At 35.5% G+C, this 16064-nt stretch overlaps 1 protein-coding gene across 2 annotated transcripts; it reads right to left on the bottom strand.

The window, feature by feature from the left end:
- Positions 1-565: 565 nt before the first annotated feature.
- Positions 566-14271, bottom strand: LOC129273629 (serine-rich adhesin for platelets-like). 2 transcript variants are annotated; one of them, XM_054910693.2, is made up of 3 exons: positions 12344-14271; positions 3830-4081; positions 566-2205 (listed from the first exon to the last, which is right to left on the bottom strand). In XM_054910693.2, exons 1-3 carry the CDS (start codon positions 13882-13884, stop codon positions 2085-2087), a joined length of 1914 nt encoding a protein of 637 aa, XP_054766668.2. In that variant the 5' UTR covers positions 13885-14271; the 3' UTR covers positions 566-2084. The 2 variants fall into 2 exon arrangements, 1 of the variants encoding a protein (XP_054766668.2); XR_010295314.1 differs by lacking the exons at positions 566-2205; positions 3830-4081 and adding an exon at positions 10724-11045 and having other exon boundaries at positions 11648-14242.
- Between the last annotated feature and the right edge of the window lie 1793 nt (positions 14272-16064).

The following is a 16064-nucleotide window of genomic DNA, read 5'->3' as shown; positions in this document are numbered from 1 at the left end:
GAATGAGCAAAAAGAGATGTTTTGGGGTATATTTTCAGTGTCCAAAAGGGGAGAGTTGTTCATCTGTGACATCATAGATCTTGGTCGCATTGCCAATTGGAGGATCTCCATAGCATTAGTGATCTCGACATTCAAATGCTCATAACTCTTCTATTGCTAGTCCTATTTTACTCAAACTTTTGTTGATCTTATTCTTTGATTTTTCTGCTTTCACAAAAGCTAACTTGCTCCAAAAGTTTCATTCTCCTTTAACTTGACTCCTGTAAATCTATTCAGTTTCCAACAGGCTTAAATATTTCTTGCAATTCTCATGCAAAAGTTCTTGCACATTTGTATAAAGGTGTGTGTAATGTCAATAAAATTCCTGAAAATGAAATTCAATTAAACTTTTGGACACAGTTCAACTTCACAAAAGGGAACGAAAGCAAAAAAACATCCATATTGCTTTACTTCTTTCCTATCTTGAACTTTGAAGTTGCACGTATGTAGACTTCCTCTACCTTTCCTCTGTTTGTACTATCTTTTCCAAGGCAACACAACCACTTACAGGAAATGATTTTTTTTTGTGCTTTGACAAAATTACTTGCATAGTACTACTGCTTTGGGGTGAAGCAAGCAGTATTAAAGAGTATTCTATCCCAAGAACTTGTGAAGAAAATTATCCTCATCAAAATGAGAGATTGTACACACAAATATTCATGTTAATGTTCCTCTATTAAAAAGCAACATAAAAGTAAATTAATGTTAATTAAATCTTATCACAGAGAGAATACACAAAGATTCATGTTAATGTTGCTCTAATAGCAACATAAAAATACTGATTGCTCTACAATCACAATGTTGACTGAAACCACATATTTCTACAGTTGTGTCCATAAAATGTTGGTTGAATGATAATAAAAAACAAACAGAAGTCAGTTGGTCTTGAGGTACATATACTTTTGCTGGTACATGTATTTAATCATGAAGCTTCAAATATACACAGAGTGCAATGTACCAGCACACTGCATAAATTAAAGGTTTCATATTACTGTAAAAAAAAATCTAGCCTATATTATTTTTTCTATTGCAGTAGTTATTTCAGTTTACTGTAACCCCCCCCCCCTCCAGCTTGTAAATCATATTTTTCTCATACGGTATTTAATTTAGATTTCATATTTTTTCATGAGGATCTTATCTCAGAATTTAAAGGACCAGACACAGAGGATTGTGGTCTGGTTGTTCTTACACTCAGAACTTCTTATGTAATTTGATCCGTTTGTCTAATCTTTCTGTGTAATTTATGTATTGAATGCTAAATTGTTTAATTTATCTACACTTTTTATGATATCTTTGTATGTTCTTATACTTTGTAAACATTTATATTTCAGCAACTGGCTGCGAATCATGTATTGCCAATAAACCATTACTAATCTATTCTTTTATACGTATGGCCCTTGCATATAATTATGAGTATTTTTCGAGTTCACATGTAAATGTCAACTTTACTATTACATGTATATTTCCCCTCTAAATGACTTTATTTCATACACATACATGTAGTTCCATAGTGGTTTATGGATGAAATTGGTTAATCTAGTTTGATTATCTGAGTCATACCTTAATTAGAACAAAAAAAGTTCATCACGTATCAATTCTGGGGACCCCCTTCAAGAGTATCACACATCCAACATTCATACACACACAAAATTAATACACTATGCAGTGCAATGAGACTGAGAGTGAACAATCAGTTGCATCACAATCATTTCTAACATATATATATTGCATATTAACCAGATATGATAATCTGGGGTTGTTGTAGTCTAGTGGTTCTGAGTCTCATCTTTCAATAAGGGGGTCATGGGTTCGAATCCCAGCCATGGCGTGTTTTCCTTCAGCAAGAAATTTACCCACATTGTGCTGCACTCAACCAAGGTGAAGTGAATGGGTACCCGGCTGGATTCATTTCTTGAATGCACCGATCCTGGAAGGCTGCTCAAGCTAAAACCAAGGTAATGATAGTGCGCCTCAAAATATATTATTTCTAGATTGATGGCACTACATAAATGCCTATTACTATTGTTATTGACAGTGACATCTATTCATTCTGATGATATCAATAATATTCTTTTTGTTTTACCTTTCTTTTTGGCTTCTTTTAACATCTTGGTATATTCCTCTTTGTGTTTCTCTTCCTCTTCTGGATTCTTGGCTGGTAGATTTCTGCAAGAATAATTAATGTATGAATAAATGAATATATGAATAAATTAACAAATAACAGATTTGTTAAATCTATAAATGTACGCAGTGCCACTGATTGATTTTCAAGAGGGCATTTTCCATCTTTTAGTGTGACTTCTCCTCCTGGATTCAATGAGGTGAACTCTTTTTATAATTTTTAAAAACGCTAGATATGGATAATGATCAATAGGGCCAAAGTTATTAGATTTGAAAAAAATCAATCAAATAAAAGATAAATAAGAAGTCTAACCAGTGAACTTTAGAGAAAAAGCAATGAATCAAAAATTTGTAAATTAACTGGTTTTATCCTAATAACCACCTAACAAATTACAAGTAACGATCCAACTCTTTACGGTGTCAGTACAATACCTTTAAATCTAATAATTATTCACTACTTTTAATATGATTATGTAATCCCTTCCCCTGATCATATATCATAATGGTTTTAGTTCACTGACCCACAATGCACTATTTTTCCCTATAAGCCATGCACTCGCAAATGGAGATGTTGTCTGGCAATTTTCAATCATTACACTAGACATATTCACACCTGTAATATCAGAAAAATACTCTGATCAGAATATTTTACTCCAATCAGCAAAAATTGTATTTTGCCAGTGTAGAGCACTGTCATACCCCAAAAATAAAATGCTCATAAATTTGACTTGTAGGCACTTTTCAAATAATGAGAACCATCAAAGTAATTTCTCATAAATAGGTTGTGAGAGCAATTGCAATGTGAAAGCAAATTATAAGAAATTTTGAGGTGAAATTGGATTCGTTGAGATAGAAATGTGAAAGTCTGGTTGCAGCTCATAACTACTGTGCAGGAACTTTATCTGGTTTCGATACATGAACATGTATTACGTAGGTGTGAATGCATGAAATGATATTGAATATAAAAAGCATAAATGCCAAGTTCTTTTGAATTACATGTAAGTGTTTTACCCTAAAGGGCAGGTATGAATACCCCTCATATTGATGCTTTTGAATGTGTGAATTTCATGAATTTTAGCATCGTGCAGTACGAGGTGTGCAAAAGGAGATTGTTCTCATCAAGAAAAAAATCTGCAATCTATCAAAAATGTGTTGAGCATCAGCCAATAAAATGCATCAAGGATACAAGTGCATCAGAAATAAAGTACATACTAGTACTTGGAAAGAGCCAACAAGACAATATGATTCTGTTCTAGCACATTTCATGTATTTTTATACACTTCTGTATTTTATAGATACAAAAAATATATATATATTACCCCGTTTTGTACTATCAAACATGAAATTTTGAGATTTTATGAAAATGATCATGCATATGAAATGGAAATGGGCCTAAATGGAAGACTGTGATTTCACTATGAATAATCAAACTTGTCATTTTGCTATTAAGACTAATACTAATGACACACCTCCCCCCCCCCCCATATCAAACTTGGGTGAAAACCACGTCTTGCATTAAATGCAATATATATTTTTTAATGCCTTCAGGGGACATCCCCATGATACCTGATAGCAGGAATCCCCTAATCTGCTGATATGTACATGATATACCGGTACACAAATGAGTGACGAAATGACATTTTCTTTTCGACTACATGTAATCACTTACTCTGGACGGTTCTCGAGGATGAGTGCAGTGGTGGAGGACGCCTCTTTGAGACCGGTATGGCGCTTCTTCCAGGTCAGCGAGCTTGTAGGAGGGTGTGTCTGACCCCTCTTCTGAAAGTCTTCCGAGATCTGCAAGTGGTCCCTCTGCATGGACTCCTTGGCAGGGACACGCCCGAAGAGCTTCCAGCCAGGGGGTGAGGACTCCGCCCCCGGGGAGTGGGAGGACTTGCCTAGGGATTTCCGGAATATGTTCCTGTGTAGATATGAGCAAGGGACAATATGAAACAGGAAGTGATTTTATATATCGAGCAGAGATACAAACTTGTGAAGCCACAAAAAGAATCAATATTTTGAATTATTGTTCCCACACAGGTCGAGATCCAAGATTTTCATGGCAACACAAGTACAATGACCCACGTACATGTACACTGTACACCTCACATTGCAAGTACATAAAATGTGTAATCATATACATGTATTCCTCTATTAAATTATTCATGGTGTACATGTAATTCATAGATTTGGAAAACAAACAGTTTTACTTCTAAATTTCAATTTTTTTATCATGTTTAAGTATTAAAACAAGAATGTATTATATTCTGTACATCCTATCTGTCATCCGTACATGTACACTGCAAAACAGACCTTTTACAGGGACAAATATACAGTAGTGAGTACACGTACATGTAGAGTACAGGATGAACAGTTTACAAAGATCAACAAATGTTGAATTTGATGAGTTTTTCATAATATTTAGAGTAGTTGATTTTAGTTGTTTCTTTCAGAAATTTTAATAGATACATCAAACATGATGTATATATGAGCACCAAAATGTACCCCCTACCAAAAATATGCAATACCTAGGAGTTCTATCTAAAGGCACATATATACGTAGTTGAGTATTCGGGTTTTAAAAAGTTACACTGTACATCAAACAAAAGAATCTGTGAAAAAATACACATACAGAAGTATCTAATGTATTAAAGCTTATAATTTAAAAAAAATAAACATACAGAAGTGTCTACTGCATTAAAGCTTATAATTTTTACCCTTAAATTCAACTCAATTCCATTTCCCCATAACTTTTCAAAAGCAATATCACATTAAAGATCAGAGTGAGACTTTCAAATGCTTTTCAAACTATTGCCAAATGAACTACATGTACGTTCAATCTGTCTAGACCCTGACAGATCGACACACCCTCTCCCTATGGGGGCATTAAGAGACAAATATTCAGGCAAAACCAGTAAAAATATAGTATGTCAACAAATATATGACATTTTTGTGTGATTGACTGTATGGAAAAAAGGGTCATACTAAACTCTACCATAAAATCACAATTTATCTGGCAGTCCGATGTATAAAATCAGCAAAGATTATATTGTCCAGTTTCTCCATCTACAATAGACCTACAAAACATGTATAGAATTTGATTCTTCCAAGGATATACATGTATATGTATAGAATATTTTTTTTTTCAACTCTCTCAAGATATGGAGGAAATAATTTCATTTTATGCTTGAAGATCAGTCAAGATCGTGTTACTTACGAACAAATATGAGTACAATGCAGGTGCATAAATACATTGTAGAGAGAAATTATTTGCTTGCAGAATTCACATGAGATGAAGAAAGTTGCGGGGTGTCGTGTCACTCGTGTGGCCTTTCTTTCTTTCTTTCATTTTTTTTTTGGGGGGGAGGGGGTACAGTTCTAGTTTTTCCCACCTTACTGGCATAAGGTATGTATTAAAGTATGATAAATTGTACAGTCAAACCTGTGTATGGTGGCCATCAAAAGGAAACGGCAAATGTGGCCACTATAGACAGGTTGGCGGCCATCTTGAATTACCATGACAGTAATGTATTGTATATACTGTGCAATGTACTGGACATACAGTATGTGTTTATAATAACTTCCACTTTTTTATATAATATTGCAATCATGAATCTATTTCAATCGACCAATAACGGTATTGTATAATCTCAGTAAGATTGGTGTTTAGATGCAGCTGCAAGCGCAAAGACAAGCCATTCAATTACTGTTAAGACTAGTCAAAAGTTTCGGGGAGCTCATTTGTCATGGCCACTAACGAGGGTCTGCTATTGATAGAGGGACGCAAAATGAGTGGCCACTGGCCACGTTAGACAGGTGGCCACAACACATGATTTTCCTGTGGGGGAATATAAAGTGGCCACTATAAAGCAGGTAGCCACTATAGACAGGTGGCCACTAATACAGGTTCGACTGTATTTGTATCAAGATTTACAATGTATTGTTTTAAATATGTACTTCAGTACTTGTAGCAGGCATCGGTGGGGGGGGGGGCATGTGCCCCTTCTTTTTTGAGGACCCCCTTTATCTTCTTGTCATTTTTTTTGTTTAAAAAGCACCCCCCCCCCCCCCCCCGGATAACCTCTGGATCCGCCCTTGTGCACCAGCTCCATTAAAGGACTTTATACATGTACCAGATGTATAATCCAACAAGTCTTGTTTTATCCGACAGTTACAGTTACCTGCTTCTCAATGTACATGTAGAAAGTATTTCTTCCATGCCTGAAGTCACTGTATTTGTTTGTTTCAGATTTTCAGTTCAGTTTCATTTATTTCACATCTCTCATTAAAAAAACCAATTTAAATAACTGATACATGTACATGTACATGTGTATCTGAAATAAATTTTCCCAAGTACATGTACATGTAAACCCATTAAAGGCACAATGCTTTCCTACAAGGATATTATGTTTAAGGCATGACTGAGAGAAATCAACACTGCACATCTAAAACATGTAAATAACAGAGCATTAATTAATTTACAACACGATCACAAAATCTACAGGTACAGATGAAGCCATCATGATTGCAAAACCCATTTGTGTCATATGTTCAATGATGTCTTCACCGAGCCTCATCTACATGATCCCTGGAGCCCGGAGTGTGAATAAATTTCTGGGTAGCGGAAAACAGTGAGTTACCTTCCAGCCAGGACAGGATGACCGATTGCCTCAGATTGTAAGAGGCGGTATAGTGTGCAATCTGCCATTACAGAATGGTGTCTTGACCCGATGATTGGAAACTGGAAAGCATGTTACATACATGTACATCATGTATGCACACACTGAATCTGAATACATGTACATGTATGGCATTGGCAAGCATTACATACTATGTACCTGTCATAAATGATTTTTTTCATTTTTAATTTCCTTCCATAATTCAGGGCTTAAATTATTCCAAGGCTATGATCTAGAATCCCTATTGAATGGGCTAAATGCCCCTCTCATTTGGCGATTTGTAATACCTTTTTCCATACCATAGATTTGTGCTGTATGCACCAAGATAGATAGTGGATTTTCCCTCAAATTAAAAATTCAAGGCATGAAGCTACGGATGTATTTTCAATTATACTCTCTAAATTTGGAATGTAATGAAATGTCAAATTCATAACATAAACGATTGCATAATAGGCAGAGCTCTAGAAATCCTGCATTTTTTCATTGTAAGTTACTTACTTTTTATCCATACTTTATTTTTTTCAAAATGTTGTGTATGACACTGTGTAAAAATTTCATTTGCTGCCAATTTGAGGAGTGAAAGTGGATAAATTTACAGTAGTTTAGTATTTGTACATACATGTATCTCTATGGCAAGTATTCACAGAAGATTACATGTAGTTAAACCATCATTGGTGAATTGCACCAAGATTTAGACCATTGTCTAAAATTTACCCAGTCTAATTCAAAAATATATTTGCATGTACCTCAGGCTATAAACTAAACCTCCTTTGTGAATACCGGCCTATGGGTTTACTACATGTAACTATTACTGGGCAAAATGTCACAGAACAATATGGCACTAACTGCCTGCCATAGAGTCCTTGCTTTGACCAATGCTACGACTGCAAGGCAGACAGAATACAGTACGTTGAATGTATTTTACATGTAACCCTGCTTCTCTAGGTTGGAACTTGTCAAATTACAAACAACATTAAACATGGCATTGACTGCCTGCCATAGTCATTTCTAGTGAGCAGACTATTTGTGAGGTTGTAAGCTAGTCAGGATAACCCTCCCAGATGAACACGTCATCCGTCTTGTACTCTGTGATGGAATTCATTATTGATTTGAAACCACAGTGCCCGTCTGGAGTGGAGTGAATTGAGCACTTAACTTGCCACATTTTATTTAGTATTTCCAACAGATGTGCAAGTAAAAATGTATGCTTTGGTGTGCCTTCTGTCTGGTGTGAACAAAAATAACAAGTAAATATGTTTGTTTTGGAGGAATATTCATACTCTATGAAAAGTCAAATGGGTCAAAAGGACCAACTGAAAGAATTTACATTTATTCAAAAATTGTGTACACCTTCATACAGGGGGTGAAAATATAATACAGTACACATCAACTGTTCTTTACCAAATAATGCACATATACATGTAACTCCTTGGCACTACCATTTGGTTTTGTCATATATTGTAAATGTATATAAGTGTACTATATTTTTTTGTTCAATTTCATTTCTTTCACATATTTAAATACAAGAGTTGCCAAAGCTGTTGTTTAAAATACTTTTTCTCACATTTGTAAATTTCTCCCATACAGTACATGTAGGCCTACTATATCTAAGCAATAGCTTTGATCCAGCTGAGGCATGGCGGCTTGTCATTGTTCAAAACCCACCTACACCCGACAAAGGAAATTACAATTGGTAATTTTTGGTATAGTGTTGAAAATCTGTTTATCTGACGGTCATCGGATCGGGGGTCGCCTAACCACTCACCCGTCTCTGTGGTCTAGTGGTTAAGGCACCGGCGTTCAAAGCTGGAGGCATGGGTTCACTTCCTGTATACTAGCATTTTATATATTGATGATCATCAAAATCATCATCATCATCATAACCACGATGATCATGATGATTATCATTGTCATGAATCACTAGTCACGATGACCATAATCACGATATGACATGATAATGTAGATGATTGCCATAACCATACAAGTGGAATGCCTCTGGCCGTCTCACCTGCATCACGCGATTCAATATAGCAGCAGTGCTGATTTTGAAAACTACTATAACTCGCACAAGATGTTCAGTGATACTTGGTTACTCTTATTTCCACGTTTTATGAACTAGACCAATACACTTATAGAGATATGATGGCAATTCAACAAATACCCCCAACGTGGCCAAAGTTCTTTGACCTTACATGACCTTTGACCTTGATCATGTGACCTGAAACTCGCACAGGATGTTCAGTGATACTTGATTACTATTATGTCCAAGTTTTATGAACTAGACCAACACACTTTCAAATTTATGGCTGTAATTCAACAAATACCCCAATTTGGCCAAAGTTCATTGACCCTAAATGACCTTTGACCTTGATCATGTGACCTGAAACTTGCACAGGATGTTCAGTAATACTTGATTACTATTATGTCCAAGTTTCATGAATCAGATCCATAAACTTTCAAAGTTATGATGGTAATTCAACAGATACCCCCAATTCGGCCAAAGTTCATTGACCCTAAATGACCTTTGACCTTGGTCATGTGACGTGAAACTCATGCAGGATGTTCAGTGATACTTGATTAACCTTATGTATAAGTTTCATGAACTAGGTCCATATATTTTCTAAGTTATGATGACATTTCAAAAACTTAACCTTAGGTTAAGATTTTGATGTTGATTCCCCCAACATGGTCTAAGTTCATTGACCCTAAATGACCTTTGACCTTGGTCATGTGACATGAAACTCAGGCAGGATGTTCAGTAATACTTGATTAACCTTATGGCCAAGTTTCATGAACTAGGTCCATATACTTTCTAAGTTATGCTGTCATTTCAAAAACTTAACCTCAGGTTAAGATTTGGTGTTGACGCCGCCGCCGCCGTCGCCGTCGGAAAAGCGGCGCCTATAGTCTCACTCTGCTATGCAGGTGAGACAATAAATGAAGATCATCTTCATCAATCATTATGCTGGTAATGTAGGAGATGGGATGGTACCGGGAATTAGAGAGGCAGGATGGGAGGAGAGAGTACAGAGTGTCTTATTCCGTAGGTATCACACACGTGATAAAGATATTGATGGACTTATGATATAGAGAGAGATAGAGAGAGGAAGACCGATAACTTGATATATAGCTTAATAGGGGGACAGATACATGTAAACAGATAGATGGATACATGTAGATCCCATCATCCAAACATACAAATGGATAGATGGACAGATAGATAGAAATAGATAGGTGAATTGATATACACTGATAGATAGATACATGTAGATAGATACATACATACATACATACATACATACATGTACATGTAGATAGATACATATAGATAGATAGATACATAGAAAGATAGGCTTGAACCCGTGCACCCATAAAGTACAGAATAAAAGTAAATTCAATGAATTGTCACACAGAAAGAATAAAACACAGATTTTCAATTTTTTTGTTTTGATACCTAAAAAGAAAATCTCTGTCCCTAGAGAAGCAGCTACATGTACAGTGTGAAAGTTTTTTTTAATTATTTTTCATCAGGATTTCCTATTCTCTATTGCTTAGATTTCACAAATTAATATTTACATGTTGATCACTGCCTTGAAGAGCTTGACTCAGCTTGTGGGATCACATTTGTTTTCCATTTTGATTTATCTGTAAACAGACAATCTCTGTCCCTAGAGAGGCAGCTTTGCACTTTTTTATTCATCTGGATTTCCCTTTATTTGATTACAAATTACTAGTTACATATTTTGAACATTGCCTGGAAGTGTTCTTGGGAACAAATACAATATTTCATTCAAATAGATTTGGACATAAAACATCCGAAACATTCTCAATCTTTTTCATTTTCTTTCAAACTTTGACCATCCAAGTTCTACCAGTTTTCTGCTTTAAATAATGAATAAGAGTTTATTATGAGGTGGGTTGACTTCGTTTAAAATAAATTTCTGAAACTCTATAGACCCCATTCTTTTTTTTGGGATCTCCCATCCATATTTGATTAATGTTGAAAAAATATAAGTACATGGATTCACATGGCTTCAATATATTATTCTTTTCATTCGTTCATTCATTCACATTTTAATCATTCCTGTTCTTTCTACTTCTCTTCTGCTTCTCTCCCCTCTCCTCTCTCCATCCTCCTCTGCATATTGCTCCGTCATGCTTTCTCTGCTTCTTTTTCTTTCCTTCACCTTTTATTATAATTCTTCTCTTTTTTAAAGGTCAAGTCCACCCCAGTAAAATGTTGATTTGAATAAATAGGGAAAAATCAAACAAACATAATGCTGAAAATTTCATCAAAATCGGATGTAAAATAAAAAAGTTATGACATTTTGAAGTTTCGCTTATTTTTCACAAAACAGTGATATCCAAAACTCAGCGACATGCAAATGGGTCAGCTGATGATGTCGATCACTCACTATTTCTTTTGTTTTTTATTATTTGAATCATACAATATTTCATTTTTTTAAATATTTGACGATAAGGACCACCTTGACTGAACCATATAGCATTAAACAATGCTAATTCCACATGTTCAGGGAGGAATTAATCGTTGTTTCCCTTGACAATATAGAGAAAATTAGAATATTTCATATTTCACATAATAAAATACAAAAGAAATAGTGAGTGGATGACGTCATCAGTCTCCTCATTTGCATACCAGGATGTGCATATAACTGTTTTGTGAAATTAAGCGAAACTTTAAAATATCATAACTTTCTTATTTTACATCCGATTTTGATGAAATTTTCAGTGTTATGTTTGTTGGATTTTTCTCTTATTATTCAAATCACCTTTTTGTTGGGGTGGACTTGTCCTTTAATGTAAAAACTGTTGTTTTCTCCATGTTACCTTTCTTTGTTGCTTTCCGTAATCCATAGGCCTACCCTCTCTGTGATCAGAGTCAGACTGTGTCAGACATGTTATCTTTTTTGGTGCACAAATGATTTAATTGGATAATAATCTTTCTAAATCCTCTGTAACCCCTTTAGCACTGAGCTAGAAACTCAACATGCATATGGCAAGAGATACAATACCCTGACACAACAATGACAACATACAAGTTTGTATATGAGTCTTTTTTAAACCATCCAATAAATTATGAGACTATATACATGTAATATATATTTCGAAGTGCCTGCACCTGAATTTTCTTTTAAATTTGATTTCCACCGAAAATAAATTATTCATACATGTAAGTAAAAAGTAAACATAAAAACAAAATGGAAAACTGCATAATTTATAAAGCCAAGAGGCCTTGTACTAGTGCAATTCCCATATTAGAACAAATGCATCTTACTGTATAAAGTGAAGAAAAATAACTATAAAAAAAAATACAACATTAATTTACAATCTAGAGAAAAATTAAGAACTCGAAAATTCAAGAATAATTTGTTAATTACTTTAATATCTGGTTATAAATATTCACTCATTCAATGAACAAGGTTATGATCACAACACCAGATGTGAGATGTTCAGATTAAAAAAAAAGAGCTTCTCCTCCTTACCTAGTGAGAAATCCTCCAAGGCCTCTTTTCTTTGGTTTGGCTCCTGAGCCTATAACTGATGCTCCAGTAGGATGTCCCATCTCTCCATGCTCCAAGTTCACTTCCTCAAAACCTACATCCTCTTCCCCTAAAACAAGACCGTCTGCAATGGCCTCATTCAGATCATCTGTTGCTATGGAGATATTGGATGAGAAATCAGTGCTAAGACTTGTTGCAGTACTAGTCCTACTCCTTGTAGGTGTATCGTTTTTATCATCAGGCACTACAGACGCCATCACTGGCCCTTTAACAGACACAACATTTCCTGTTTCAGATATACCTTCACGCGACCCTGAGATGGCACTGGATCCGGCCTCGACCGGAGTCGATGAGACAGAGAGCGTCCTTTGACTCGACCACGATGATGAGGATTGCGAGGCTTGCTGTGAGCTTGGACTTGGAGTCAAATCAGTAAGGTTCTCAATGAAGAAATGTGGCCTTGGAGTCAGCTCAGAACTTGCATCCTCCCATTCTTCAGAGCTGGTGACGTCAAGGGTTGCAGGAGATGTACTTTCCTCTAATTCCATTGTAGGGAAACGTTGTTTGGGACTGCTTCTTTCACTCTCCACACAAGCAGTACTATCGTGTTTATCATCCTCCACTGTCGCATTTGAGTTGTGCAAACCAGATGAAGACCTAGATATGTGAACTTGTAAGTCACTTTTTGATTCCGATACATTTCCTGCACACTCTTCATCTTGGGGCGGATTACTATTTGTTAGAGTCATTTCTCCAACATGGCTTATTTGCATATTTGTAACTTCCTGATTTCTTTCACCTCCAGGGCACGATTGTTTTAAATCTCTATCTCCATTGCTCTGTTGGTTAACTATCACTTCTGTTTCTATTCCTCTACTGTGGTTAAACATGGAGATTGTGGTTCCATGATCTGGGTCTGTTGAAGCAACGCTTTGATTTCCACTACTACTAGTAGTACTACATGTAGTTCTTGTGTCGATACTTTCATTCTGTAATGTCCTTGATCTTGAGGATGAAATATTCTGATCGTCAGAGTTTGAAGGTATCATACTTGAGCTCGACTCAACGACAACCGAATCTGTATTCATAATTGATCCACTTCCAATATGATTATTTATTGCATTGCCATTTTTCCTTTTTGTGGACAATAATTCTTTGGATAAAATATCGCACGCTCTACCACCACTGGCACTGACAACATTTGAGGACACTTCTTGTTCATAATTCACTGCTAAATTATCTAATTCAACCCTTCCCTCCCCAATATCCCCTGGTATATGGTGCTCTGCGTTGACAACACCCATTTCCTCGCTTGCCGACAGCGGCCAGTTCCCGGCGGTTATCACACCGCCGTCCCGCTCGAGTGCCGCTGCAGCGAACGTTTTCTCATCGCTCCCCTTCTCACTTCGAAGATTTAGATGTTCTAGATTTTGATTTTTTCCTCGGTGTCCTGGTTGCTGATCCTCTCCATTATTCAACAACGAATCATCTGGATTTGGTTGAGTCACAAATGCACTGTTCATGATTTTAAAGATGATTCTTTAGCGACTTCCGTGTTCCATTGTGGCTTCTTCGCTTCGAATTGGTGCCGGTGATAATCGTGTTCATTATTTCATTCATTCATTCATCCGTATTGTGTGCGGAGTCCATTGAGAGAATCAAGAGAGCGACCCGCAAATATCAACACTGACTTTTGCAATGGTAATTTCATGCCTTAACAGGCATTAGGTCATCTTGAAAATAATAATCCACGATAGCCATGTTCCTGATTAATCCATCACATATTTACACATTCACTAAACAGTCTGATAATGAGAGGAAATTGCTGTCATTTTGCACAGCTTTTCTTCGGTACCGGGGGCGTATCCGAGTGAATCCAACTTTATAAATACTCAGTTCAAAGGTCAGCTGCCAATCATTTTGTTCATATAGACTTGCTTTCTGTCAAATTTTCAAATTGTTTTATTTCAATTACCGCTTGCTCTGAATTTGAGATAATTTTGACATAATTATACTTTTTCATTTATTAAATTGTATTCTATTTATATATTTTTTTCATTTATAATAATTTTTTCCTTTATTTCTATCCACTTTGCAAACACCAAGTATAAAAATGAACTGAAATTAGACTAAATCTTTCCATCGAAGCTCTATCAAAGTTCATCTAACTCGGCCTGACAATATTCGGCCACAATTATTTTCGCAATCTTTCATGGCATTAAACAGTACCCTCACAAAATAAACATGCAATTATAATGAGAGCAGCAGACCGCAGCCCGGGCAGACAGAAAGCTAAGTTGGTTATACCTACAAAATGATAATTCATATTTGGAAAAATAAATTTATTTACAGATGGTAGGCGCTACAACATTAGTGTAATTTTGAGGAGCCGCCAACATGATGCAATGGGCAAAATTTCTAAAAATCTACGAGAAGGCAAAGCAAAATTTTGAACTTTTTCAAGATTAAGTCCACCCCAGGAAAATGCTGACTCGAATAAATAGAAAAAATCAAACTAGTTTAGTGCTGAAAATTTCATCAAAATCGGATATAAAATAAGAAAGTTATGACAATTTAAAGTTTCGCTTATTTTTCACAAAACAGTGATATGCACAACTAGGTGAGTCGGTCGATGATGTCCATCACTCACTATTTCTTTTGTTTTTTATTGTTTGAATTATACAATATTGCATTTTTTATAGATTTGACAATAAGAACCAACTTGACTGAACCATATAGACTATAGTATTAAGCAATGCTAATTCCACATGTTCCGGAAAGAATTAATTGTTGTATCACTTGACAGTGAGGAGAAAATTAGAATATTTCATATTTCATATAATAAAATACAAAAGAAATAGTGAGTGGGTGACGTCATAGTCTCCTCATTTACATACCAGCCAGGATGTGCATATAACTGTTTCAGAGTGAAATTAAGCGAAACTTTAAAATGTCATAATAATATTTTCTTATTTTACATCCGATTTTGATGAAATTTTCAATGTTATGCTTGTTGTATTTTTGTCCTTTAAGCATGTTAAGAGTATACATATCTCACTATAGTCATCTAATGCGACGGTGCCAAATGCCTGCTTATTTTGTTAGAATTACATCTAAACACACGAAGCACTTTTTGTAATCATGATTATCACATGCATCTCTCTAATCAAATATTGCGAGCGCGAAGCGCGAGCTGAATATTTAGGAAATTTTTAGACCTGAAGAGGGGCATTCTAAGGCTTGTTTGTAGGAATTCACTAAGACCATACGTAATTCACTAACCGAATGAAGCGAGCACGAAGCGTGAGCTGAAAATTTTGGATATTCAGATTATAAAAGGGGAACGTAGGAATGATTTTAGGAATTCATAAAGAGCAGGCATATATTACTAATCGAATAATGCGAACGTAAGCACGGACAGGAAATGTTTTCTATTAAGACCTTAAAATGGGGCAATCACTTTAAGTAGTCATGAAAAAGAAGCATATGTCACATGATAACTCGAAGTGCGAGGAAATATATCGTGGTGTATATTGACTTGAAAACGGGAGGTTTTAGTACAACACGATTACATATATCGTTTAACAGACAATGTGAGCACAAAGAACTAGACTCTGAGCAAATTCTGTTTCATAAAGTTATGAAAAAAATGTTTCTTATGGCATAATTATTATTATTATAATTATAATGAACAATAATTTTT

This window comes from Lytechinus pictus, chromosome 12 (assembly GCF_037042905.1).
Source record: "Lytechinus pictus isolate F3 Inbred chromosome 12, Lp3.0, whole genome shotgun sequence".
In the NCBI taxonomy this organism is placed as follows: Eukaryota; Metazoa; Echinodermata; class Echinoidea; order Temnopleuroida; family Toxopneustidae; genus Lytechinus; species Lytechinus pictus.
This window is presented reverse-complemented; position numbering and strand designations above follow the sequence as displayed.

Excerpts from the sequence above, each read along its gene's own strand:
- LOC129273629 (XM_054910693.2), bottom strand. The coding sequence starts at position 13,884 with ATGAACAGTGCATTTGTGACTCAACCAAATCCAGATGATTCGTTGTTG. Across the intron at positions 4,082-12,343 it reads CTTGGAGGATTTCTCACTAG|GAACATATTCCGGAAATCCC; the intron begins GTAAGGAGGAGA and ends ATATCTACACAG. Across the intron at positions 2,206-3,829 it reads ATCCTCGAGAACCGTCCAGA|AAATCTACCAGCCAAGAATC; the intron begins GTAAGTGATTAC and ends TTATTCTTGCAG.